The 26,176-nt window shown below is 31.8% G+C and overlaps 2 protein-coding genes across 14 annotated transcripts in view; both read left to right on the plus strand.

The window, feature by feature from the left end:
• The window catches only part of LOC117684530 (uncharacterized), a 106,340-nt gene that overhangs the window by 63,631 nt on the left and 16,533 nt on the right, over positions 1-26,176 (plus strand). The gene's annotated exons all lie outside the window — the stretch shown is intronic.
• Positions 1-26,176, plus strand: part of LOC105318823 (uncharacterized) — a 68,020-nt gene that overhangs the window by 40,684 nt on the left and 1,160 nt on the right. Inside the window, exons 1-15 of one of the 12 annotated variants that reach the window (XM_066065806.1) lie at positions 10,998-11,661; positions 12,494-12,673; positions 12,947-13,047; positions 13,671-13,761; positions 15,992-16,099; positions 16,291-16,461; positions 16,561-16,923; positions 17,400-17,419; positions 21,823-21,900; positions 22,245-22,415; positions 22,685-22,785; positions 23,566-23,656; positions 25,144-25,251; positions 25,442-25,615; positions 25,719-26,129. In XM_066065806.1, the coding sequence (XP_065921878.1) occupies positions 21,852-21,900; positions 22,245-22,415; positions 22,685-22,785; positions 23,566-23,656; positions 25,144-25,251; positions 25,442-25,615; positions 25,719-26,129 (1,105 nt within the window). In that variant the 5' untranslated portion in view covers positions 10,998-11,661; positions 12,494-12,673; positions 12,947-13,047; ... (4 more) ...; positions 17,400-17,419; positions 21,823-21,851. Of the gene's footprint in view, positions 1-4,539; positions 4,648-7,098; positions 7,355-10,995; positions 11,662-12,493; positions 12,674-12,946; positions 13,048-13,670; positions 13,762-15,991; positions 16,100-16,290; positions 16,462-16,560; positions 16,924-17,122; positions 17,420-21,822; positions 21,901-22,235; positions 22,416-22,684; positions 22,786-23,565; positions 23,657-25,143; positions 25,252-25,441; positions 25,616-25,718; positions 26,130-26,176 lie in introns of those variants that run through there. The other 11 variants (XM_066065799.1, XM_066065800.1, XM_066065801.1 and 8 more) reach the window with 11 other exon arrangements.

Raw genomic sequence — 26,176 nt, forward strand, 5'->3', positions numbered from 1 at the left:
GAATTCAATATAAACGCAACATTTGTCAATAAACGCATGTATACATGCATACATGTACATATCTAAATGTTTGAATAAATACAAAACAACCTTTCTTTTTAAGCCATGTGAAATACTAAAAACGTTGGTGCATTGCTAAATGTTGTGTGTATACAATCATTGAAATGGCGGCATTTCTTTGATGCCGACAAAGCGATCCAGTGAACTCTAATGCGGTCGAACTGCAGGGGTGCTACGGCGGCATGTCTTTGATGCCGGCAATGCGACAATCGTCCGAATTTAGCGAGTAGTTGACAGAAAAGAGCTCTATATTTGTACTGAAAAAAGCCGCTATTATTTTATTTATGACAAAAAGAAAACGGAAAACATTCAAATCCATCATTATAAAGATAAAATCGTTAAACAAAACACAGTTAAGCAAGAAAAAATAATCGGCACTCGGGGACTGAACCCGGGTCGCCTGGACACGAGTCCACCACTCTAACGACTGAGCTACGCGGACTCTCGCTTCAGAACTTTGGAGCCCAAAATCTCGAGAATGCATGGATCGATTTTAAAACAGATTTCATATTCAGAGGTTTTTAGAGTGTCTCTATCGAATAGTAACATAAAAAAAATTCAAGTTCAAAAAATTGAAAAATTAAGGTTTTTCATTTCCTTCCGCTGACGACCGGAAGTGACGGCGGACGTTCGGATATGCGTAGTACACTGCGGCCGTTCACTCTCTACGATCTCTGAAAATTTGAAAGTTCTATCTTAAATACTTTTGAAGAAAACTTGTGAACAAGCAAAAACATAAAATCTTTAATATCTCGGGACCGGAAGTGACGACCAAAAAAATCCCACGTACTTTTCTTACAAATGTTGTCATAAACAAGATCTGAAAGTTTTATCAAAATCGGCTGAAGCGTTTTAGAGAAAACGTGGGAGAAAAAAAAAATAATAATAATAATAGAGGAAAAGAAACAAAGCAAAAACAATAAGGTCTTCCGTTTCCAACGGAAGACCTTAACTAGACACGATCTCGTTGCGAGCAACGAGGAGGTCTTCCGTCCGATTTTTAGAATATGGAATAACCTTACTCTTGACCTTCATCAACGAAACGTATCCGGAAAAGGAGGCGGGATCTATGAGTAATGGGTGAAAGACTATTTATCCCTTTGGTGTCCCTTATTTGAGGGATCAGCTCCTTTTCATTCATTTTAGTCAAAAGGTATTTCTGTGTACCACTAATAAGTATTTAGAAATTGGTTACTGTTTTTGAGATATCTGGGAAAAATCGTTTTGATATCCGGTCCTAAAACTCCTTTTAGGGTCCAGATAAAAACAATATATGGTTGTACATTGTTAAGCTCAATATTTTGAGCATCTTTTGATAAATATTGCTTTCCAAAGTTTTCCTCCATTTTGAGATATTAAGCATCAAAGCTTTAGACTTCTGGTCCCTTAAAATCCCTAATTACGTAACATAAGAGTAAATGATTGCCATGTACATGTACATAACATTAGAATGAACATAATTGCTTCTATAACGTATCACAAAATATTTAACAGTAAAAAGTTATCATTAAAACACTTTAGAGCCCCCTCAGCCCCTTATTAGAAGGGCCAGCCCCTTTTTCATGATTTTAAATGAAAGCTGTTGTCAATTCAAACACTTTTTGTTCAACAAGTAATTACAAATTTTGTACGTTCTCGAGATATCTTGAGAGGGTCGTGTTAGGGGCCAACCCTGTAACTCCTTTTAGGGACCGCATAAAAAAGAAATTATAGTTGATTATTGTTAAGTTCAATATTTTGAGCATCTCTTGTTAAATATTGCTTATCCAAATGTTTCTTCATTTTGAGATATTAAGCATTAAAGTTTTGGACCTCTGGCCCCTTAAATCCCTAATTACGTAACAAAGGAGTAAATGATTGCCATGTTTGGGTAAATAACCTTAGAATGAACATAATTGCTTATATAACACATCACAAAATATTTCACGGTAAAAAGTTATCATTAAAACACTTTAGAGCCCCTTCAGCCCCTAATTTAAAGGGCCATCCCCTTTTTCATGATTTCAAATGAAAGCTCTTGTCAATTCAAAAACATTTTGTTCAAAAAGTGTCTACAAATTTTGTACCGTTCTCGAGATATCTGGAGAGGATCGTTATAGGGGCCGACCCTGTAACTCCTTTTAGGGACCGCAAAACAAGGAAATTATGGTTTCAGATTGTTAAGCTCAATATTTTGAGCATCTTTTGTTCAATATTGCTTATCCAAATGTTTCTTCATTTTGAGATATTGAGCATCAAAGTTTTGGACTTCTGGCCCCTTAAAATCCCTAATTACGTAACATAAGAGTAAATGATTGCCATGATTAGGTTAATGACCTAAGAATAAACATAATTGCTTCTATAACGCATCACAAAATATTTCACAGTAAAAAGTTATCATTTAAAGACTTTAGAGCCCCCTCAGCCCCTAATTTGAAGGGCCAGCCCCTTTTTCTTGATCTCAAATGAAAGCTCTTGATTTAATTAAGTTTTTTTGTTCTACTTGTTTTAACAAAATGCTTTCGAGAAAAGAGATATTCAATAAAAACCAAGAAAAATCATGACGCCTTTTTAATCTTAATTTTCAAGCTCGGGCGAGCTTCGGCGCTCTTTGACATAAAGATGATTAATGACCATAAGACACTATTTCAATCTTTCGTCTATCAGCCCTGAAAAGTTCAACATCATATCTTAAATGGTAAAAGAGGAGTTCTCCGTACAAAATACCCCTATAAAAACAGTTAAATCCACGATATCTCAAGACAGGAAGTGACGTCATCAACAAAAAAAATTTCCAACAAGGTTCAGATCAATACCTATCAGAACTGAAAATTTGACGTAAATAAGTTGAGCCGTTTCTGAGATATCGCGTGCACAAAATCGGTAAGAAAAAAAAAATAATAATAATAATAGGGAAAAAGAAACCTAAGAAAAACAATAAGGTCTTCCGTTGGAAACGGAAGACCTTAATAATAATAAGAAACAGTACGAAAACAATAAAGTCTTCCGTTGGAAACGGAAGACCTTAATAATAATAAGAAACAGTACGAAAACAATAAAGTCTTCCGTTGGAAACGGAAGACCTTAATAATCAAAGAATTAAAGTACAGACTAAACAATTCTAAGGTGCATTTGAAACCATGTCATAAAACCATTAATGTTCACTGTCTTAAAAGAATAAATCCTTGTACCATTACATGTAAGACAGACTAATACTACATGTACATGGCTCCCATATTGACAATGTTAGGGAGTGTAGTGCAGTCCCACAAATAGTATCTTCTCGCATTTGGTATAATAGAAAAAATTATGAAGAAAAATGTGATATTGTTGCCTTCAGTGCATTGTGAAAATAAATTGCATGGTTGAAATCTGAATGAAATTGCATGTTGTAGTGCGATGAAGAGATATGGGAGTAAAAAATGTAGACGTACATGAGTAGTGTAGCTTAGCAATTCTACTACCATACCAACTTATTGTTTTAGGCTAAATAAGACTTAATTCATCATTGCTACTGTACATAATGCTAATCTTATTAATTTCATAGGGTTTCCGCTTTGTCATTTTGCTCACTAATATAAAATTTGTATTGTTTTAACAACAATTCGGAATAACTTACATATTTTGAAACTGTTAAATATCAACAAAAACAGCTCTTTAATATCTTTTGTATTGTACTGATATTCACTAAAAGTATAACATGTAATCAAAGTTAGGTACAGTAATAGAAATACAATATATACAACCTTTGTAATTAGCAATGTAAATCAAGGTCTATCAGCACTTGAAAATTGAAAAACAAGCCTTTTTTAAAATAATTCATATAATGTAATTAACCGTGGCTTTTTTGCATATGCAATAGAGCTTATTCTACGGTCACTGTACCCATATCAGCCTCCAGGGCCCAATACGGATTCAGAAGTGCTGATACTGATCCGTACAACACCTCTGACTTTTTCCGCTTCATTAATAATATAGGTCCCAGTTTTAGTAAGAGTTTTTATAAATTAATACTGTATTCATTATAGCACCATAATTGTGTTCAAATTCTCAATGGTAATAAACTAACAATTGTAAAACCCTTCAACTTCAGTATTTCATGCTATATGTACATATCACAATAATTGATAAATTATGATAATATAATTCAACTATCTGTTGTTTTTCAAAACTAGCAAACAAATTAGCCGTTTTTACCCCTAAAATATGTTATCAGTATGTAATTACTAAGCATATCACTAATCAATCGGCCATCATCTAATATCAGCCAAAGGGCCCTCAGTCCTATGGCTGATATCGGTTTCTCAGACTGATACAGAATGTTGTAAGGTAAAGGTGCGTATTATTTTCTATTGACACAACATGAGTAATAGAATAGCAAAAATAATAGATTATTTTGTCTTGAATATCCAAATAATAGCTAAAGGTTTTTTGGAAGAATAAATCTTATTAAAAACGTTTTTCTTTACTATGATATATTGTGTTGTTTTCTATATGCAGAAACCTCCAAAAACCGAGAAAGCTGCTTAATAATTGATTGTCATGAGAATAAATCTGTCCATCTTGTGAACTGTGACGAAGGTGCAAATGTTTTCTGTGGAGATAAAGGTATACAGAACGGTCCTTTACTTTTTGTAATAAGTGCAATTTTATCGTAACAATAAAGTCGAAAATGTAAATTGATAAGCTTGACACAATAAGATAATACTATAGGATATCAGTAACCAGACATGTTCTGCATTTCTTTGATCTTCAACTCTTCCTTAATTTTTATTTTTTTTTCTGTTGGTTAAACTGCAGTTTCTGGAAATTTTCCATGGAAGAGTGCGGCTGAAAAATGTATGAAAACGAAAGCAAGTCTCAAACTTGATCACCCAAACCAAATTTGTTCTAAAGACGATACCAATAACAAAATGAGATATTGGTTTGGTTTTGGCACGTTGGAATATACCGAGGAGTATCTCAAAAACAATGGTATGCATAAAAACCAACTGTCTTTATAGGGCAAGATTAGTCAAACTGATATCACTTCTAATGTGCACTCTTTTATTAGATGAATCAGATGTCAATCAAACACTTTGCCAAAGCTGCAATGACGTCTGTAAATTTGAGGATTGCAATGAGAAGAGAATAGCGGCTTGTGAGAGCAATGTGGAGTCGGTAAGTGTAACGATAACAATAGACAGAAAGAGCGGGACAACGAAGGATAGGCCAAATCAACCAACCAAAGACATGCTGTTCCGGACAACAAATCTTATACATGACCAACCAACAAGATATACAAAAATTAAACTGGACAAAACTACAAAACAAAAACTAACACATCCAGAAAGTGATGCAACAAAAGATGGGCAGGTCAAAACTACAAAAGAAATGCTTAAACAAACAACAATGGATTTCACAAAAGATGGTGAGAACAAAACTATACACAGCGAAAATGTCCACATGGGTACATATAAGATATTTGTATGACTTTACACATGTTTTACACATGTAATGCATGTGTACTTCACATGTTTTAAAATTAACATGTTCAACACATATATCATGCACGTTTGTAAGATATGCATTTTACATATGTTTAACATATATATATATATATATATATATATATATATATATATATATATATATATATATATATATATATATATATATATATATATAGAGGGAGAGAGAGAGAGAGAGAGAGAGAGAGAGAGAGAGAGAAATTAAATAAGAAAACACGAAAAACGTTCAATATAGCTTAAGCGCTTTCATTTTAAAATCTTCAGAAGCTATACATATATATATATATATATATATATATATATATATATATATATATATATATATATATATATATATATATATATATATGTATATACTATATATATATGTTTAATACATGTTTCAAACAACATATGTCAAACATATACACGTAAAATAAATGTTTTATTTATTATTCATTTCAATTACTTTAACCTGTAATTATCCATTTATTAGTAAAATTTATTTGATAGACTTCTGCCAACTAACTTACAGAAAATTTATTTGTAACCAATTTCGGATTGAAATCTCGATTGGTTTTAATTTTTTGTCGTTTGTAATCATACGTCATTTTTTACGTCACGGGAGCAGAAGATGTTGAATATTTGCAGATTCGATTTGAGGCTAAAAGGTAAGAATTTTCAGTCATTCTTATTTATTTATTTATTTGTATTGTAAAATTATGATATGCCTTACGGTACTACCGCTGTGGCGAGCGCAGCAAGAATTACACATACCTTGCATCATTGTCAGCTTAATGTTACTCAGGTATCAACGAACGTCAAAGAATTTTTGAACGAGATAGAGAGAGAGAGAGAGAGAGAGAGAGAGAGAGAGAGAGAGAGAGAGAGAGAGAGAGAGAGGTCTCTGTTTGTAGATGTCTAATTTTCCACTTTCAAATTTAATGGTTTGACTTCAAGCAATATCTTCATAAATTTTTTAACAGTTTATTTTTTCTCTTTATTCCTTTTTATTTAGTTCAAATTATCCTATTGTTTATTTCCTCCCTACTCATATACTTACCTGCCTACTGTACATGCATGCACAATTAGCTTCAAAATGGATCGATATGACAGTAAAGTATGTCTCTTGCTAGTATATATTTTTATATAAGTAAAAACAAATCATATGTCAATGAAATAGCTAGAACACCCATTACAGATGTTTGATCCACTTCTTAATCTATCGCGGGAATTAAAGCGCGAGAGCATGGTGTCAAAGAAGCGTAGTTGACAATGCACTCGCTTATCACCGCTGCGACCCGAGTTTGATCCCTGTGAACGACAGTTGTTGCATGTGATGGGGTACGGCGGTCGCACGCTTAAAAACGTGGGTTCTCTCCGGGTACTCCAGCTTCTTCCCACACCAATGACTCCCTCGCGCTAACATCCCTGCCAACGAGAGATGTTAATAAAGGTTGTAGAACTTGCTTATCAATCGTTGTAAAATTAATAAAGTTCAGTTTTTAGTATTTGTATTTGTTTACGTATCTCGCTTTTGTGGCTTAATAGTTTTTGAGAAGAAGAGAAGGTTTGAGAAGTTTTGAAAAATATCAACAATTTTTCAATAATTCTAAATTATCTCCCATTAAAAAGGGTGTGGACCTTCATTTGTACAAACCTGAATTCCCTTCACCTAGTGATGCTTTGTGCCAAGTTTGGTTGAAATTTGCCCAGTGGTTCTTGAGAAGAAGATGAAAATGTGAAAAGTTTACAACGACAACGCCAATGCCGACAGACAACGGATAAGTTTTAATCAGAAAAGCTCTGTTAAACGTTCAGCTCAGGTAATCTAAAAAGATTAATTGCCTTTTCTTCAATTGTATATAATAAAATCCTAGTAAGATGGTTGTGGAGTTATGAGATTGTGTCATATTGTCAATGTTTACATTAAAGAAATGACCAGTTTATGATATACATTAAGTAATGAGATAAATTCAAATTAACTTTTCACTTTCCGGTATGTTTGAAGTATTCATCCTCACGTGATGTCTGAAGCTTTTTTTGTTGTCTAGGCAAAAGAGTGGTCTGCATGTTCATGTGGGCTAACGTATTCAGAAAAAAAACCCAACAGAGAGGTGTTCTGTTCTAAGTCCACGAAAAACATAGTTATGGCTTAAGTTATTATATGTTCTTAGCGGGGTTATCATTTTTGAGCTTGGATCGAACTCCCAAGAAAGTGTTCTTTTCGCTCAAATATAAAATGATGTTCTCATTAGTGCACATGTTTGAAAAGCATGATTTCGCTATTTCACCACATTCTGTCAAACATTCAGTCTCCTTCACGTGGACTGGTACGATTGTATTTGTGAGAATTCTCCATTTTACAATTGTATATCTAAGTAGGTCTAATTGTCATTAAATTTATCCCATGAAACTTTTTATACCTAATGATTCAAACAGGGAAATAAACATCATTGTTTTGTCGTGTTATTAACCTAACTTTACCAATATTTTTGCATTTGTTAAACAACATAACCTCTCATTTTGTTCGGTATGTATAGTCTCCAATACTACTCGAAGTTTTAATTTTGATTGAAATTTTTATCATTAGTTATGATAGATAAGTTATCGCTTTTTTAATCTCACACTAGGGAGATAACTACTGAACAAAGCAGTATAAAAACGATATCTACAATTATACAATAAAAATGCATTTCGATGCGCAATAATTGTTGTTTATTTTGATCACTAAATATAGTCTTTATGAGCTATTTGTGATTTTAAAAAATCGATTTCAAAATGGATACAACTTTTACATTTAGCATACAAAAATAAACAAATGAAAAACCCAAGTTATAAACCAGAGGAAATCGTTTATACATTTTATCAAATTAAACACAAATTATATTTTAAAGACCGGTCAATTTTCTTCATAACAAAAGAACGATTTTAAGGGGAAGTAACACTATGTATTTTGTAAGATTTTTTAAAAATTGAAATATTATTTCTCTCTCTCTCTCTCTCTCTCACTTTCTTTCTCAAAAAGTGTTTTACGACATGTAATGACAACAAACAGTGTTCTTGAAAATCATAATTTCAAAGGAAAATATAAGTCAGGAGCAGAGCAAACAGAATTCCAAAAAAGTGAAGGTAGGATCATGTGCAATGGAGGAATGAGCATCCTGTTCTGACCGTTCCTTGTCTTAATTAGGAAAACGGGAAAAAACTGTAGAAAATTGGTTGATTAATTATGATATAACAATAAGTATGAAAACTGTCAGTCAGCATGCGACCCGGTGGAAGATTGTATTTGCTAAAAATGTCGTTGTATTGACCATAGAACTTACGAATAGATTACTTTCGATGTTGTTCATGATGTCAGCTGATAATTGTCAAATTATCACAGAGGTGACAATGATGTAAGATATCTGTAATTCTTGCTACGCTCACCCAAACGGTAGCATCTTCAAACTTATAATGAAATCAAGGTGTGGGTGTGCTATTTTTGGAAAACTTTAAGTTTGCATTCCCTACTATGCATTGTTGGCAATTGTTTACTTTAACTTAAAAAGTGTATTGCCTTAAAGTGACAAACTATGTTCTAAATATACAATATAATATTATTTATAACCAACTATCTATTAAAGGTAATCATGATTTTATGTTTGGATACGCATAAGAGAACATGCAGATTGAGGTAGGACAAATTTGGATGCTGGTAGTTATTCTTATACAAACAGTTGGGAAGAATTCTTTCTACATTTTTAACACTAACGATTTCTTATCAGTTGAATACCAATATCACACCATTAAAATGCAAAGTATTTGATTACATCGAAGGTACACATGTGCTTAAAAATCATTCCGATTTAAAATCAGTTTCGTCTTTTCTGTGAAACAAAACACACCAACAGTTAACGTTTCCGTGAATTTTAGAAAAATTGAAAATCAGTCATTTTCTAAAAATAAACCATTTACATCTAACAGCAGAGATAAAGAGGAAGAAAAACAGGGCAACACCAGTGTTATCAGAGTAAAATCAATCTACAGAAAACAAGTAATTTAAGTGTTCATCCGAATCTTTACAAAAGATAAAGGATGCATAATGTCAGACGTCTATGCACTTGAATATCAAACGAACACACAACCCGATTTATTTGATTTTATAGTATATAAAATAAAATGAAGTTCATAAAAACAATTTTAGAAATCAACAATAAACATCACCATTTTCCCCTTTCAATTCTCTGAAATACAGATAGTTTAAAGTGTTCTCAAATTATTAATTTAATAGGAAGATTGTATTTTAGCTAACCTAAACCTAGCTGTCGTACCGAGTACGCATCCGTCCGTCCTTCTGTCTGTCTGAAAACTTTTCATATTTTTCACATTTTTTACATCCTTTTCAAAACCACTGGGCCATGGAACAAGGATTGCAGAAAAAGTTCGTGGACACTAGCTGCAAGTCTGTAGCTCCGGGCCTAAAAAAAAATCGAATGGACGACCGGGGAGCTATAGCCATCCATTGAAAATTTTTTATATTTATTGCGCACAAAAAATGCGCTAGTTTTCGACTGATTATCCTTATTTTTACGCATATTCTGTGATAACAATTAATACCATTAAATATTCTTCATGCAATTTACTACTGATATTGATTGGAGTCTATTGTTGTGGTGGTCTCACATAATAGGATTTTACAATCAATTTTCCATTATAAAAAAAGCTATTCAATGTGTTCCTGTTTTGCACATATTTCATATTTAGATTCCGAAATAGAACAAAATGTTCGTTAACTAATTAACACTTACTTACCATCATTCGCAACTATTTTAAAGAAATATCTGAATCTCTTTCGACATTTAGTGCAATCGATGATAAAATGAATCATGAAGAAAGATCTTTTATGTTTGAGAAACACAAAGCTTTAAGTAAATCTATAATTTCACTTTTATTCTGAAGGAAGTTCAAACATAATAAATTCTAAAATAATCGATAATAATACAATTCCAACACTTTAACGTATATGGTCAGAGAACAAAACCGATTTATTTTTTCCCGTTAAGGTATTTATCATCCATGTTGAACTGTAGATCACAACAGTCTCTAACAGTTCCAAAGAGGAAACTGTTGACATGCTATATTTACATTTTACTAACTTCCCATCAATACATAATTGTATAATTTTCTTTTTCTACAAGGAAAGGATAAGGCTTTAGGACAGCCGTGCCTGATCTTTGTATAGTCAGGTAAAACTGTGTCTGTAGGCGTCAGTTGTTGTTGTGACCTGTCTGTGTAAATGTGTGGGACACGCAGTTTGCCTGATTTAAATTTATCCAATTCCACACATGTCATTGAATCAAATATAGAATAGTAAAGAGATTCCTTTACAAGATACATTCTGAAGTTACAATAACATATAAACACTTGAAAAAAAAAACCGGCGGTATCATCATGATGGGAAATTTGTCCTTATTTTCACTAACTCGTTTATCTTTGAAAATCTGTAGAAGATTTATGATATGCATGGTGCATATACTCAGATTTGTAGAGCCTTTAGATCCTGTGTTAAAGTAGTTTTCAAGAAGTTCAAGGAGAGGATGTCAAGGTATTGGTCGGCAGCATGTGGCTAACGAAGCGATTACAGATATAAGAACACATTATTTCCCCATCTTTATCCAATAGCTGTACCAATGCTTAAGTCAGTATCTTTATATAGAGAGTGGAATAGGACCTCTTATGTTTAAGTTCAGCGTAACCTTTATTTCACATTAAATTTTGAATTTTACTGCTTTTCTGAAGGAAATTACAACATAATCAATAACATAACAAACTCAAAAACTTTAACGACATATGTGATCAGGGAAGAACCAATAGCTTTTCATTGCATCACTCTCAAGTTTTTATCTTTCTTCCGTGTTAGGATGTAGATCACAACATAGTCTCTTGTTGCATCCAGCAGGGATTTTGTTGACAGGCAATGTATATACCTGAATATCTAATGATACAATATTCTACAACCATCTTTCGAAAAAGTGGACGTTAGGTTTTTTCTTAAAATAATTGATATATGGAATTTTCATCAATGAAATCTAACAGGAAAGGATGGATATGGTTTTAGGACAGTCGTTCTTAATCTTTGTATTATCAGGTAAACCATTTATCATATTAGCTCTTTTAGAACAACTCAATTCTTATTCAATTGTGTTGAAACAAAATTAATATCTCTAATGTCATAGTCTTATTGATAGGTTGTTTTATCAGCTGATTGCGCTTGATAATATGCTGTTACCTCTTAAATGCATTTATTAACTTATGGGGCATGGTCACGATTTGGGTCAACAATTATTTTTCCGATTTTAATGTTTACAGTGCTTAAGTAAGGTTTTTGTAATAAGCAACCGCAATTTAAGTGTCATTCGCTGAGTTATACGCGAATTAAAAAGCTTACAATTCTTTGCTATGTAAAAAAAGCTATTGTTTACATTTTGAATTTTGAAGTAAAAATTTCATTTTTAGACTTAAAATAAATGTGTCAAACGTTAGGAACTGTTTATTCATGCTTAAAAAAATAAGAAGATAAGACAAATCAGCTTGAAAAAGATTTTTTTCCTGGTATATTGAACCTATGTAAACAAAAACAGGGCAAGGGCATTGTTTACGTGACAAAGAATTGTGAGCCCTGTATCTTGCATATAACTCTACGACTGACTCTCAAATTTTATTTGATCATTAGAAATGCATTCCTAAAACATTTTAGATAATAAAAACAGAAAAATAAAATATGGCTAAAATCGTGACCATGTCCCTTTAAATAACGATTAATTAAATGGCAAAATTTCCATTATAACAATGATTATAATGGGTAAAACTTGCATAATATGACAGTACAACATCTCTAGTTTGAGCTTCATATATCCTTCTACTGAACACATAACAATTAAAGTCTATGTATTCTGATTTACAAAATGCTTACAAAATAGTCTTTATAGAGGCGACGCATCTGAATTCTAACCACACAATGCAATGGAGCGAAGCTGTACAATTTTGCAGCAAAAGCGGGCTGGTTTTAAAAAAGTCAAAGCTTGGTCTTGCAGATAAACATATTGAGCAATTCTGGACAAGATTGTACAAAAAAGAAAGTGACTTTATTTACCTACATGGTTAGTATCATAATCTCTTATAAACATGTTAGCAAGTGGATTTTTCCTCACGCCTCTGATGAATTAATGAAGTTTGTTTTGTGGGTCCAATGCAATTTTACCGTTGATCACCTGACTAATAGTGTAAAATAAGAACATTGTTCATCATTGTTTTTATTTAAACCCTTTCTCTGAAAACATTAGTTTACTATTATGGTCAGCAATCTCAAAACATACAAATTCAAACTATTACGTTTGGAAATAATTTTACATATATATAATTTTTTTCTTTAGGATGTATGAACACCCATAATGTCTATAAATCTGAGCACATGAAAATAGACCAGTGCATACAGGAATGTTTAAATAAAAGACATCATTTGTTTGTAAAGCAAGTAAGTTTAGATTTAACACCGAAAATGTAGTGGCTTCTTTGCTACAATTTTAAAAGAATAACTATCGAATTCTAAAAACACCATGTTCTTTGATAAATTATATACCAAATGATTTTGTTATTTTATAGAAAAATCAAAATTCTTTTGTTTATTTATATAGGAGAATCGAAATTCTTTTGTTTATTTATATAGAAGAGTCGAAATTCTTTTGTTTATTTGATAGATATATCGCAAATGTTTTGTTTATTTAATAGAATTATCCCATTTGTTTTGTTTAATTTATAGAAATACCCCAATCGTTTTGTTTTTTTGATAGAAATACCCCAATGGTTTTGTTTATATTACAGAATAATCTCAATTGTTTTGTTTATTTTATAGACGTTCCAAATGTTTTTGTTTATTTTATAGAATTATCCACATTGCTTTTTTTTTTATAGAATTATCCACATTGTTTTGTTTATTATATATAATTATCGACATTGTTTTGTTTATTTTAAAGAATTATCTCCATTGTTTTGTTTATTTTATAGAATTATCTCCATTGTTTTGTTTATTTTATAGAATTTTCCACATTGTTTTGTTTATTTTATAGAATTATCTCCGTTGTTTTGTTTATTTTATAGAATAGTAGCTGTTTCTGTCTCTCTGACCATCAACCAGAACTTCAACAACAATGTAACCTTATCACCAGTTCATTTGTGTTTGGAGCGATCGGTATGTAATATAATCAAAGAATTAAAGTACAGACTAAACAATCCTAAGGTGCATTTGAAATCATGTCTTGATAAACCATGTTCACTGTCTTTGAAAAATAAATCCTTGTACCATTACATGTAAGACAGACTAATACTACGTACATGGCTCCCATCTTGACACTGTTAAGGAGTGTAGTGCAGTCCCACAGTATCTTCTCGTATTAGGTATAATAAAAAAAAGTATGAAGGAAAATATGATAATGTTGCTTTGAGTACGTTGTAAAAAGGAATGACATGATTGAAACTTAGATATGTTCAAATTCTCAATATGGTAATAAAACTAACAATTGTAAAATCCTATGAATTCAGTATTTCATGCTACAACAAAACATATCACAATAATTAATAAATTATGATAATATCATTCAACTATCTGTTGTTTTTTCAAAACTAGCAAACACAGTACTGTAGCATTTATTTTTCTAAAATATGCTATCAGTATGTTATTACTTAGCATATCCATCTAATATCAGCCATTGGGCCCTCGGTCCTATGGCTGATATCGGTTTCTCAGACTGATACAGAATGTTGTAAGGTAAAGGTGCGTATTATTCTCTATTGACACAACATGTGTTATAGAGTAGCAAGAGTAATGGCTATTTTGTCTGGAGGGTCCAATTATTAGCTTAATATTTCTTGGAAGTCTTATTTAATATTTATTTATTTATATTGTATTCATTATATAAATCTTATTAAAAACGTTTGTATCTAATATGTTTTACGGTGCGACCGTTGGGACGAGCACAGCATGTGATCATAAAATGAATTATGATAAATCAATAAAAATAAAATTAACAACGTAAATGAATTTGATTGCAAAATAAAATAAAACATACCTATTTTTCAATAAATTTTTCATTATTCATAGTCTAAAAGATTTGTTATGATTTATTTATTTATAAGTAGAACAGTAGTTTAATCTCAGATACAATGTTGTTGAGTAATAAAGATTTTAATATAAATTTAAATTCCACTGTATCTCCTCTTTTAAAGTGATTGTAACGTCAATTCATCCCTTTTTTTTGCAGTAGACATTTGTTCTTAAACTTACATATAAACTTACGACAGCTTGACTCATCATTGAGGCCCCCATGTTAAGAAATAATGTTTCATTTTTTTTTTCAATTTACGCATAGAAAATCGACTTATCATGGATGTGCCCCTCCACTTTTTTAAAAAGTTAATGTTTATTTTTTTTTAATTTACGCTTAAAAATATTTGCTAATCTATTAAAAGAACATGGTGTTGCCCCCCCCCCCCCTTGCATGTAATAAATGGAATTGAAAATAGAGATACAATTGAACTGCTGAAGAGCTGAAGGAGTAGAATTTTCATGTTTTTTTTTTCTTTTCGCTTGCAAAGATTTTTTGGATGAGCCTGCCATCCACCCATTCCCTTTAAAAAAAGGCGATGCTACGTGTACGTTACAGGAAATTACCGTTCTTATAGTGAATAAAATAAATGTGAGCATTCATCCAAATGAGTGCAATTTACAACTGTTTCCTGTATCAGAGGATTTTGGTAATTTCAGCAGATTCACAATAACTTCAATTAGAGTAATTTATCAGTGCTTATTGTGACGTCAAAGCTGACGTTGGTTAAGTGTCGTCTGACTCTTTAAAACTCCGCTGAGAAATAAAAGTACGCGAAGTATACTGTTTTATTTACTTAAAAAGCATGACGTTCTTAAAATTACACATCTTATATATATGCTTCTCAAAAGTTTTACTTTGATTCTCGCGAGAACGTGAAGTTGGAAACCATTGGTACTATGAATTGTGGGTCAAAATTTACTGACGCCGAAAAAATCTATCGGATCAATGTGTAAACCATTGTGACGTCACTCGATTATTTTTGATTGAGAGTGTACTGAGGTGAACTTTAGAGGTAGTTTTGACTGTATGTCGTATACATCGTTATTGTTTTTATATTGTCTTGCTGATTCTCGTGGGAGTGTGAAGTGAAAAAAATTGCCATGATTACAGGGAATTACTGGAACGATGAAAACAATGCATTACTGGTCCGATTTACTGACGCCAAAAAAATCCGTTGAATGAATGTGCAACTGGTCCGAATTTTCTATTCACACACGCCTTACCGGTAGAGCTCGCTTCGCTCCGGCGCTGCGCGCCGGCGAGCTGCGCTCGCTATTATGATATATTGTGGATTTTTTGAAACTCTTTATGCAGAAACCTTCAAAAAACGAGAAAGCTGCGTACTTATTGATTGTCATAAGAATAGAACTGTCCATCTTGTGAAATGTGACGAAAATGCAAATGTTTTCTGTGGAGATAAAGGTATACAGAACGGTCCTTTACTTTCATAATTAATGAAATTTTACCGTAAGAAACAACAGTCGAAAGTTTAAAATGATAAGCTTGACACAATACGATTATACTATACGATATCAGTAATCAGACATGTTCTGCATTTCTTTTATCTTCAACTTTTCAATTTTTTATTTTTTTTTCTGTTGGTTAAACTGCAGTTTTTGGAAATTTTACATGGAAGAGCGCGGCAGAAAAATGTATGAAAACGAGAGCGAGTTTTAAGCCTCACCCAAACCAAATTTGTTCTAAAGACGATACCACTGACAAAATGAGATATTGGTTTGGTTTTGGCACGGTGAATTATACCGATGAGTTTCTCCAAAACAATGGTAAGAATAATGCATGCATAAAAACCAACCCTATCCAGGAATTGTCTTAATAAAGCAAGATTAGTCAAACTGATATCACTTCTAATGTGCATTCGTTAGGTGAATCAGATGTCAACCAAACACTTTGCCAAAGCTGCAAGTACCTCTGTAAATATGAAGATTGCAATACGAAGAGAATAGCGGCTTGTGAGAGCAGTCTGGAGTCGGTAAGTGTAACGATAACAATAGACAGAGAGAGCAGGACAACGACAACGACGGATAGGCCAAATCAACCAACCAAAGACATGCTGTTCCGGATAACAAATCTTATGCATGACCAAACAACAAAATATACAAAAAATAAACTGGACAAAACTACAAAAGAAAAACTTACACAAACAGAACGCGATGCAACAAAAGATGGGCAGGTCAAAACTACAAAAGAAATGCTTAAACAAACAACAATAGGTTTAACAAAAGAAGGTGAGAACAAAACTATACACCGGGAAAATGTCCACATGGGTACATATAAGATTTGTGTATGACTTTACACATGTTTTACACATGTAATGCATGTGTACTTCACATGTTTTGAAATTAACATGTTCAACACATATATCATGCACGTGTGTAAGATATGCATTTTACATATGTTTAACATATATATATATAAATATATATGTTTAATACATGTTTCAAACAACATATGTTTAACATATACACGTATAAGAAATGTTTTATCTATTATTCATTTTAATGACTTTAACCTGTAATTATCCATTTATTAATAAATACATTTATGAATAAAATTTATTTAATAGATTTCTGCCAACTAACTTACAGAAAATTTATTTGTAACCAATTTCGGATTTAAATCTCGATTGGTTTTAATTTTTTGTCGTTTGCAATCATACGTCATTTTGTACGTCACGGAAGCAGAAGATGTTGAATATTTTCAGATTCGATTTGAGGCTAAAAGGTAAGAATTTTCAGTCATTCTTATTTATTTATTTGTATTGTAAAATTATAATATGCCTTACGGTGCTACCGTTGTGGCGAACGCAGCAAGAATTACACATACCTTGCACCATTGTCAACTTAGTGTTACTTAGGTATCAACGAACGTCAAACAATTTTTGAACGAGTATTTCTATACAATAAGTATACCAAAGGTACTAGTTTTAATGGTTATGATACGTATATTGCAACCCTCAACCCCCACCCCTCCCCAGAGAGAGAGAGAGAGAGAGAGAGAGAGAGAGAGAGAGAGAGAGAGAGAGAGAGAGAGAGAGAGAGAGAGAGAGAGAGAGACGTCCCTGTTTGTAGATCCCCTTTCAAATTTAATGGTTTGACTTTATGCAATATCTTCATAAATTTTTTAACGGTTTATTTTTCTCTTTATTCCTTTTTATTTAGTTCAAATTATCCTATTGTTTATTTCCTCCTTACCCATATACTTACCTGCCTACTGTACATGCATGCACAATTAGCATCAAAATGGATCGATATGACAGTAAAGTTTGTATTTTGCTAGTATATATTTTTATATAAATAAAAACAAATCATATGTCATATATATGAAATAGCTAGAACACCCATTACAGATGTTTGATCCACTTCTAAATTTATCGCGGGAAATATAGCACGAGAGCATGGTGTCAAAGAAGCGTAGTGGACAATGCACTCGCTTATCACCGCTGCGGCCCGAGTTTGATCCCTGTGGACGACAGTTGTTGTGTGTGATGGGATACGGCGGTCGCCCGCTTAACCACGTGGGTTCTCTCCGGGTACTCCAGCTTCTTCCCACACCAATAACTCCCTCGCGCTAACATCCCTGCCAACGAGAGATGTTAATAAAGATTGTGAACTTGCTTTTCAATCGTTGTAAAATTAATAAAGTTCAGTTTTTAGGTCAACACTGTGACGTCATCCATGACCTTTTTTGTATTTGTTTACGTATCTCGCTTTTGTGGCTTAATAGTTTTTGAGAAGAAGAGAAGTTTTGAGAATTTTTTGAAAAATATCAACAAATTTTCAATAATTCTTAATTATCTCCCATTAAAAAAGGGTGTTGACCTTCATTTGAAAAAAAAAACCCACAGAGAGGTGTTCTGTTCTGAGTCCATGAAAAACATTGTTATGGCTTAAGTTATTATATTTTCTTAACGGGGTTATCATTTTTGAGCTTGCTTCGAACTCCCAAGAAAGTGTTCTTTTCGCTCAAATATAAAATGAAGTTCTCATCAATGCACATGTTAGAAAAGCATGATTTCACTATTTCACCACATTCTGTCAAACATTCAGTCTCCTTCACGTGGACTGGTACGATTGTATCTGTGAGAATTCTCCATTTTACAATTGTATATCTAAGTAGGTCTAATTGTCATTATCACATGGAACTTTTTATACCTAATGATTCAAACAGGGAAATAAACATCATTGTTTTGTCGTGTTATTAATCTAACTTTACCAATATTTTTGCATTTTTTAAACAACATAACTTCTCATTTTGTTCTGTATGTTTAGTCTCCAATACTACTCGAAGTTTTAATTTTGATTGAAATTTTTATCATTCGTTATGATAGATAAGTTGTCGCTTTTTTAATCTCACACTAGGGAGATAACTACTGAACAAAGCAGTATAAAAACGATATCTACAATGATACAATAAAGATGCATTTCGATGCGCAATAATTGTTGTTTATTTTGATCGCTAAATATAGTCTTTATGAGCTATTTGTGATTTTAAAAAACCGATTTCAAAATGGATACAACGTTTACATTTTATCATACAAAAATGAACAAATGAAAAACCCAATTTATAAACCGGAGGAAATCGTTTATACATTTTATCAAATTAAACACAAATTACATTTTAAAGACCGGTCAATTTTCTCCATAACAAAAGAACGATTTTAAGGGGAAGTAACACTATGTATTTTGTAAGATTTTTTTTTACATAGAAACATTATTTCTCTTTCTCTCACTTTCTTTCTCAAAAAGTGTTTTACGACATGTAATGACAACAAACAATGTTTTTGAAAATCATATTTTCAAAGGAAAATATAAGTCAGGAGCAGAGCAAACAGAATTCCAAAAAATGAAGGTAGGATCATGTGCAATGGAGGAATGAGCATCCCGTGCTGACCGTTCCTTGTCTTAATTAGGAAACGGGAAAAACTGTAGAAAATTGGGTGATTAATTATGATAAAACAATAAGTATGAAAACTGTCAGTCAGCATGCGACCCGGTGGAAGATTGTATTTGCTAAAAATGTCGTTGTATTGACCATAAAACTTACGAATAGATTACTTTCGATGTTGCTCATGATGTCAGCTGATAATCAACACCAGTGTTATCAGAGTAAAATCAATCTACAGAAAACAAGTAATTTAAGTGTTCATCCGAATCTTTACAAAAGATCAAGGATGCATAATGTCAGACGTCTATGCACTTGAATATCAAACAAACATACAGCCCGACTGATTTGATTTTATAGTATATAGAATAAAATGCAGTTCATAAAAAACAATTTTAGAAATCAACAATAAACACCGCCATTTTTCCCTTTCAATTCTCTGATTAATAGGCAGACAGTTTTAAAGTGTTGTTGAATAATTAATTAAATAAGAAGTCTGTATTTTAGCTAACCTAAACCTGTCGTACTCGTCCGCCCGTCTATCTTTCTGTCATATTTTCATATTTTGGACATCTTCTCCAAAACCATTGGCCCAAAGAACAAAGATTGCATAAAAAGTTCGTGAACACTAGCTGCAGGCCTGTAGCTCCCGGTCTAATAAAATCAGTTGGACGACCGGGGAGCTAAAGTGCCACCCATTGAAAAAAAATTGTCAAGGACTGAATAACCTCATACGCAAATTCTGTGAAAATAATTAGTACCATTAAAAATTCTTCATGCAATTTACTTCTAAAATCGATTGGAGTCTATTGTTGAGGTGGAAACACAATAGGATTTTACAATCAATTTTCCATTAACAAAAAAACCTATTCAATGTGTTTTTGCTTCGCACATATTTCATATTTAGGAAATAGAACTAAATGTTCGTTTACTAATTAACACCTACTATCACTGCCAACTATTTTTAATAGAATCTCTTTCGACATTTAGTGCAATCGATGATGAAATTTATCATGGAAAAAGATCATTTATGTTGAAGGAACACAAAGCTTTAAGTTAAGATTATATCTATGATTTCATTTTCATTCCGAAAGAAGTTCAAACATAATCAATTCTTAAATAATGGATATTAATTCAATTCAAACACTTTAACGTATATGGTCAGAGAACAAACCGATATAATTTTTCTTTGCATCCCGGGAAAGTATTTATCATCCGTGTTGAACTGTAGATTACAACAGTCTCTTACAGTTCCAAACAGAAACTGTTGACATGCTATATTTACATTCAACTAACTTCCCACGGATATAAAATTGTATAATCGTCTATTGAAAATGTAAACATTTTTTTACAGAATAATTGACTTTATGAAGTTTTATATATAAAACCTAAAAGCAAAGGATAAGGCTTTAGGACAACCGTTCCTGATCTTTGTATAGTCAGGTAAAACTGTGTCTGTAGGCGTCATCTGTTGTCGTGATCTGTCTGTGTAAGTGTGTGGGACACGCAGTTTGCCTGATTTAAATTTAACATCCAATTCCACACATGTCATTGAATAAAGTATACAATAGTAAAGAGATTCCTTTACAAGATACATTTTGAAGTTACAATAACATATTAAAACTTGAAACAAACAGAGTATCATCCCGATGAAATATGTCCTTATTATTATTAACTCGAGTATCTTTGAAAATCTTTAGAAGATTTATCATATGCATGGTTTTTCTACTCAGATTTGTAAAGCCTTTACATCCTGTGTTAAAGTAATTGTCAAGGAGGTCAAAAAGAGGATTTTTAACATATTGGTCGGCAACATGTGGCTTACGAAACAATTACAGATAGAAGAACACCTTTTTCCCCCTTTTTATCCAATAGCTGTACCAATGCTTAAGTTAGTATCTTTATATAGAGAGTGGAATAGGGCCTCATGTTTAAGTTAAACATAGCCTTTAGTTCAGATAAAATTTTGAATTTCACTGCTATTCTGAAGGAAATTATAACATAAACAATAACATATCCATTTCTAACACTTTTAGGTCATATGATGAGGAAAGAACCAATTTGTGTTCATTGCATCACTCTCAAGTTTTTATCTGCTTCCGTGTTAGGATTTAAATCACAACATAGTCCCTTGTTGTATCCAGCAGGGATTTTGTTGACATGCAATGTAGATAGATACAAAATTCTACAACTATTTTTGAGAAAGTGAACGTTGTTTTTTTTCTTTATATAATTGTTTTTAGGAATTTTCATCAATGAAATCTAACAGGAAATGATGGATATGGTTTTAGGACAGTCTTTCTTAATCTTTGTATTATCAGGTAAACCATTTATCATATTAGCTCTTTTATAATAACTCAATTCTCATTCTGTGTTGAAAGAAAATTAATATCTTTAATATCATAGTCTTATTGATAGGTTGTTTTATCAACTGATTGCGTTTTGATAATATTCTGTTACTTCTTAAATGTATTTATTAACTTAAATAACGATTAATTAAATGGCAAAATTTCCAGTATAACAATGGTTATGGTGGGTAAAACTTGCATAATAATATGACAATACAACATCTCTAGTCTGAGCCCAATATATCCTTCTACTGAACACATTACAATCAAAGTCTATGTATTCTGATGTACAAAATGTTTACAAAAAGTCTTTATAGAGGCGACACATCTGTATTCTAACCACACAATGCACTGGAGCGAAGCTGTACAATTTTGCAGCAAACACGGGCTGGTTTTGAAAAAGGCAAAGCTTGGTCTTGCGGATAAACAGATTGAGGAATTCTGGACAAGATTGTACAAAAAAGAAAGTGACTTTATTTACCTATATGGTTAGTATATTAACCTTTAATAAACATGTTAGCAAGTGGCGTTTTCCTCACGCCTCTGATGAATTCATGTAGTCTTGTGGGTCCCATGCAATTTTACAGTTTATAACCTAACGAATAGTGTAAAATAAGAACATTGTTCATCATTTTTTTTTATTTACATCCATTCTCTGAAAACATTAGTTTGCTAATTGGTCATCAATCTCAAAACATACTAATTCAAACTATCACATTTGGAAATACTTTTACATAGATATAATTTTTTTCTTTAGGATGTATGGACACCCATAATGTCAAGAAATCTGAGCACATGAAAATAGACCAGTGTGTACAGGAATGTTTAAATAAAAGACATCATTTGTTTGTAAAGCAAGTAAGTTTAGATTTAACACCAAAAATGTAGTGGCTTCTTTGTTACAATTTTAAAAGAATAACTAACGAATTCTAAAAACACAACGTTCTTTGATAAATTATACACCAAATGATTTTGTTATTTTATAGAAAAATAAAAATCCTTTTGTTTATCTATATAGAAGAATCGAAATTCTTTTGTTTATTTATATAGAAGAGTCGAAATTCTTTTGTTTATTTGATAGATATATCGCAAATGCTTTGTTTATTTAATAGAATTATCCCAGTTGTTTTATTTAATTTATAGAAATACCCAAATTGTTTTGATTATTTGATAGAAATACCCCAATGGTTTTGTTTATATTACAGAATAATCTCAATTATTTTGTTTATTTTAAAGACTTTCCAAATGTTTTTGTTTATTTTATAGAATTTTCCACATTGTTTTGTTTATTTGATAGATTTTATTCCATTGTTTTTTTTAATTTATAGAATTATCTCCATTGTTTTGTTTATTTTATAGAATTATCTCCATTGTTTTGTTTATTTTATAGAATTATCTCCATTGTTTTGTTTATTTTATAGAATTATCTCCATTGTTTTGTCTATTTTATGGTATTATCTCCATTGTTTTGTTTATTTTATAGAATTATCTCCATTGTTTTGTCTATTTTATGGTATTATCTCCATTGTTTTGTTTATTTGATAGATTTATTTCCATTGTTTTGTTTATTTTATAGAATTATCTCCATTGTTTTGTTTATTTTATAGAATTATTTCCACCGTTTTGTTTATTTTATAGAACAGTAGCTGTTTCTGTCTCTCTGACCATCAACCAGAACTTCAACAACAATGTAACCTCATCACCAGTTCATTTGTGTTTGGAGCGATCGGTATGTAATATAATCAAAGAATTAAAGTACAGACTAAACAATCTTAAGGTGCATTTGAAAACATGTCTTTATAAACCATTAATGTTCACTATCTTTGAAAAATAAATACTTGTATCATTACATGTAAGACAGACTAATACTACATGTACATGGCTCCCGTTTTTGACACTGTTATAGTGAGTGTAATGCAGTCCCACAAATAGTATCTTCTCGCATTTGGTATAATTAAAAAATTATGAAGGAAAATGTGATATTGTTGCTTTCAATACATCGTTAAAATAAATGGCATGATTGAAACCTAAATGAAATTGCATGTTGTAGAGCGATGAAGAGGTATGGGAGTAAATAACGATGAAAGGTATGGGAGCAAATAAAGTAGACGTTCGTGTGTATTGTAGCTCAGCAATTCTACTACCATACCAACTTACTGTTTTTAGGCTGAATAAGACATAATTTATAAATGCTACGATACATAATGCTGATTTATTTAATTTCATAGGGTTTCCGCTTTGTCATTTTGCTCATTAATATAAAATTTGTATTGTTTAACAACAATTCGGAATAACTTACATTTATTGAAACTGTTGAATATCAACTTTTCATTATAAACAAAAATATCTTTTTAAAAATCCTTTGTATTGTATTGTATGGTATTGTAACCTGTATTCACTATAAGTATAACATGTATTCAAAGTTAAGTACAGTAATAGAAATACAGTATTTATAGCCTTTGTAATTTACAATCTAAATAAAAAACTATCCGCACTTGAAATTTTAAAATCAAACCTTTTTTAAATAATGCATTACATACTAGGTAAATAATATGCGATATAGCTTATACTACGGTTTCTGTACCAGTATCAGCCTCCAGAGCTGATACGGATTCTGCAGGGCTGATACAGATCCGTACATCACCCCTTTCAAAACTCGTCTGATTTTTTTCCGCTTCATTAATTATATAAGTCCCAATATAGTAAACGTTTTTATAAATTAATACTGTAATCATTATAACACAATAATTGTGTTCAAATTCTCAATGGTAATAAAACTAATAATTGTAAAATCTTTCAACTTCAGTATTTCATGCTACACTGAAAATATATCACAATAATTGATCAATTATTATAATATAATTCAACTATCTGTTTTTTTTCAAAACTAGCAAACAAAGTAGCAGTTTTTTTCCCTAAAATATGTTATCAGTATGTAATTACTAAGCATATCACTAATCAATCAGCCATCGTCTTATATCAGCCATTGGGCCCTCGGTCCTATGTCTGACATCGGTTTCTCAGACTGATACAGAATGGTGTAAGGTAAAGGTGCGTATTATTTTCTATTGACACAACATGAGTAATAGAATAGCAAAAGTAATAGATTATTTTGTCTTGAGTATCCAAATTATAGCTAAAGGTTTTTTGGAAGTATAAATCTTATTAAAAACGTTTTTCTTTACTATGATATATTGTGTTGTTTTCTATATGCAGAACCCCCAAAAACCCGAGAAAGCTGCTTACTAATTGATTGTCATGAGAATAAAACTGTCCATCTTGTGAATTGTGACGAAGGTGCAAATGTTTTCTGTGGAAATAAAGGTATTCAAAACGGTCCTTTACTTTTTGTAATAAGTGCAATTTTATCGTAACAAAGTCGAAAATGTAAATTGATAAGCTTGACACAATAAGATAATACTATAGGATATCAGTAACCAGACATGTTCTGCATTTCGTTGATCTTCAACTCTTCCTTAATTTTTAATTTTTTTTTCTGTTGGTTAAACTGCAGTTTCTGGAAATTTTACATGGAAGAGTGCGGCTGAACAATGTATGAAAACGAAAGCGAGTCTCAAACATGATCACCCAAACCAAATTTGCTCTGAAGACGATACCAATAACAAAATGAGATATTGGTTTGGTTTTGGCACGTTGGAATATACCGAGGAGTTTCTCAAAAGCAATGGTAAGAAAAATGTATGCATAAAAACCAACTCTATCCAGGAAATGTCTTTATAGGGCAAGATTAGTCAAACTGATGTCACTTCTAATGTGCACTCTTTTATTAGATGAATCAGATGTCAACCAAACACTTTGCCAAAGCTGCAATGACGTCTGTAAATTTAAAGATTGCAATATGACGAGAATAGCGGCTTGTGAGAGCAATGTGGAGTCGGTAAGTGTAACGATAACAATAGATAGGGAGAGCGGGACAACGAAGGATAGGCCACATCAACCAACCAAAGACATGCTTTTCCAGACAACAAATCTTGTGCATGACCAAACAACAAAATATACAAAAATTAAACTGGACAAAACTACGAAAGAAAAACTAACACATACAGAACGCGATGCAGCAAAAGATGGGCAGGTCAAAACTACAAAAGAAATGCCTAAACAAATTACAATGGAGTTAACAAAAGATGGTGAGAACAAAACCATAGAACAATCAACAAAAGTTGCGTCCGACACCACAACAGGTGTGTTAAAGGTTACACAACTATAGCACACAGGTTTTGTATTCATA

This window comes from Magallana gigas, chromosome 7, assembly GCF_963853765.1.
Source record: "Magallana gigas chromosome 7, xbMagGiga1.1, whole genome shotgun sequence".
NCBI classification, from domain to species: domain Eukaryota; kingdom Metazoa; phylum Mollusca; class Bivalvia; order Ostreida; family Ostreidae; genus Magallana; species Magallana gigas.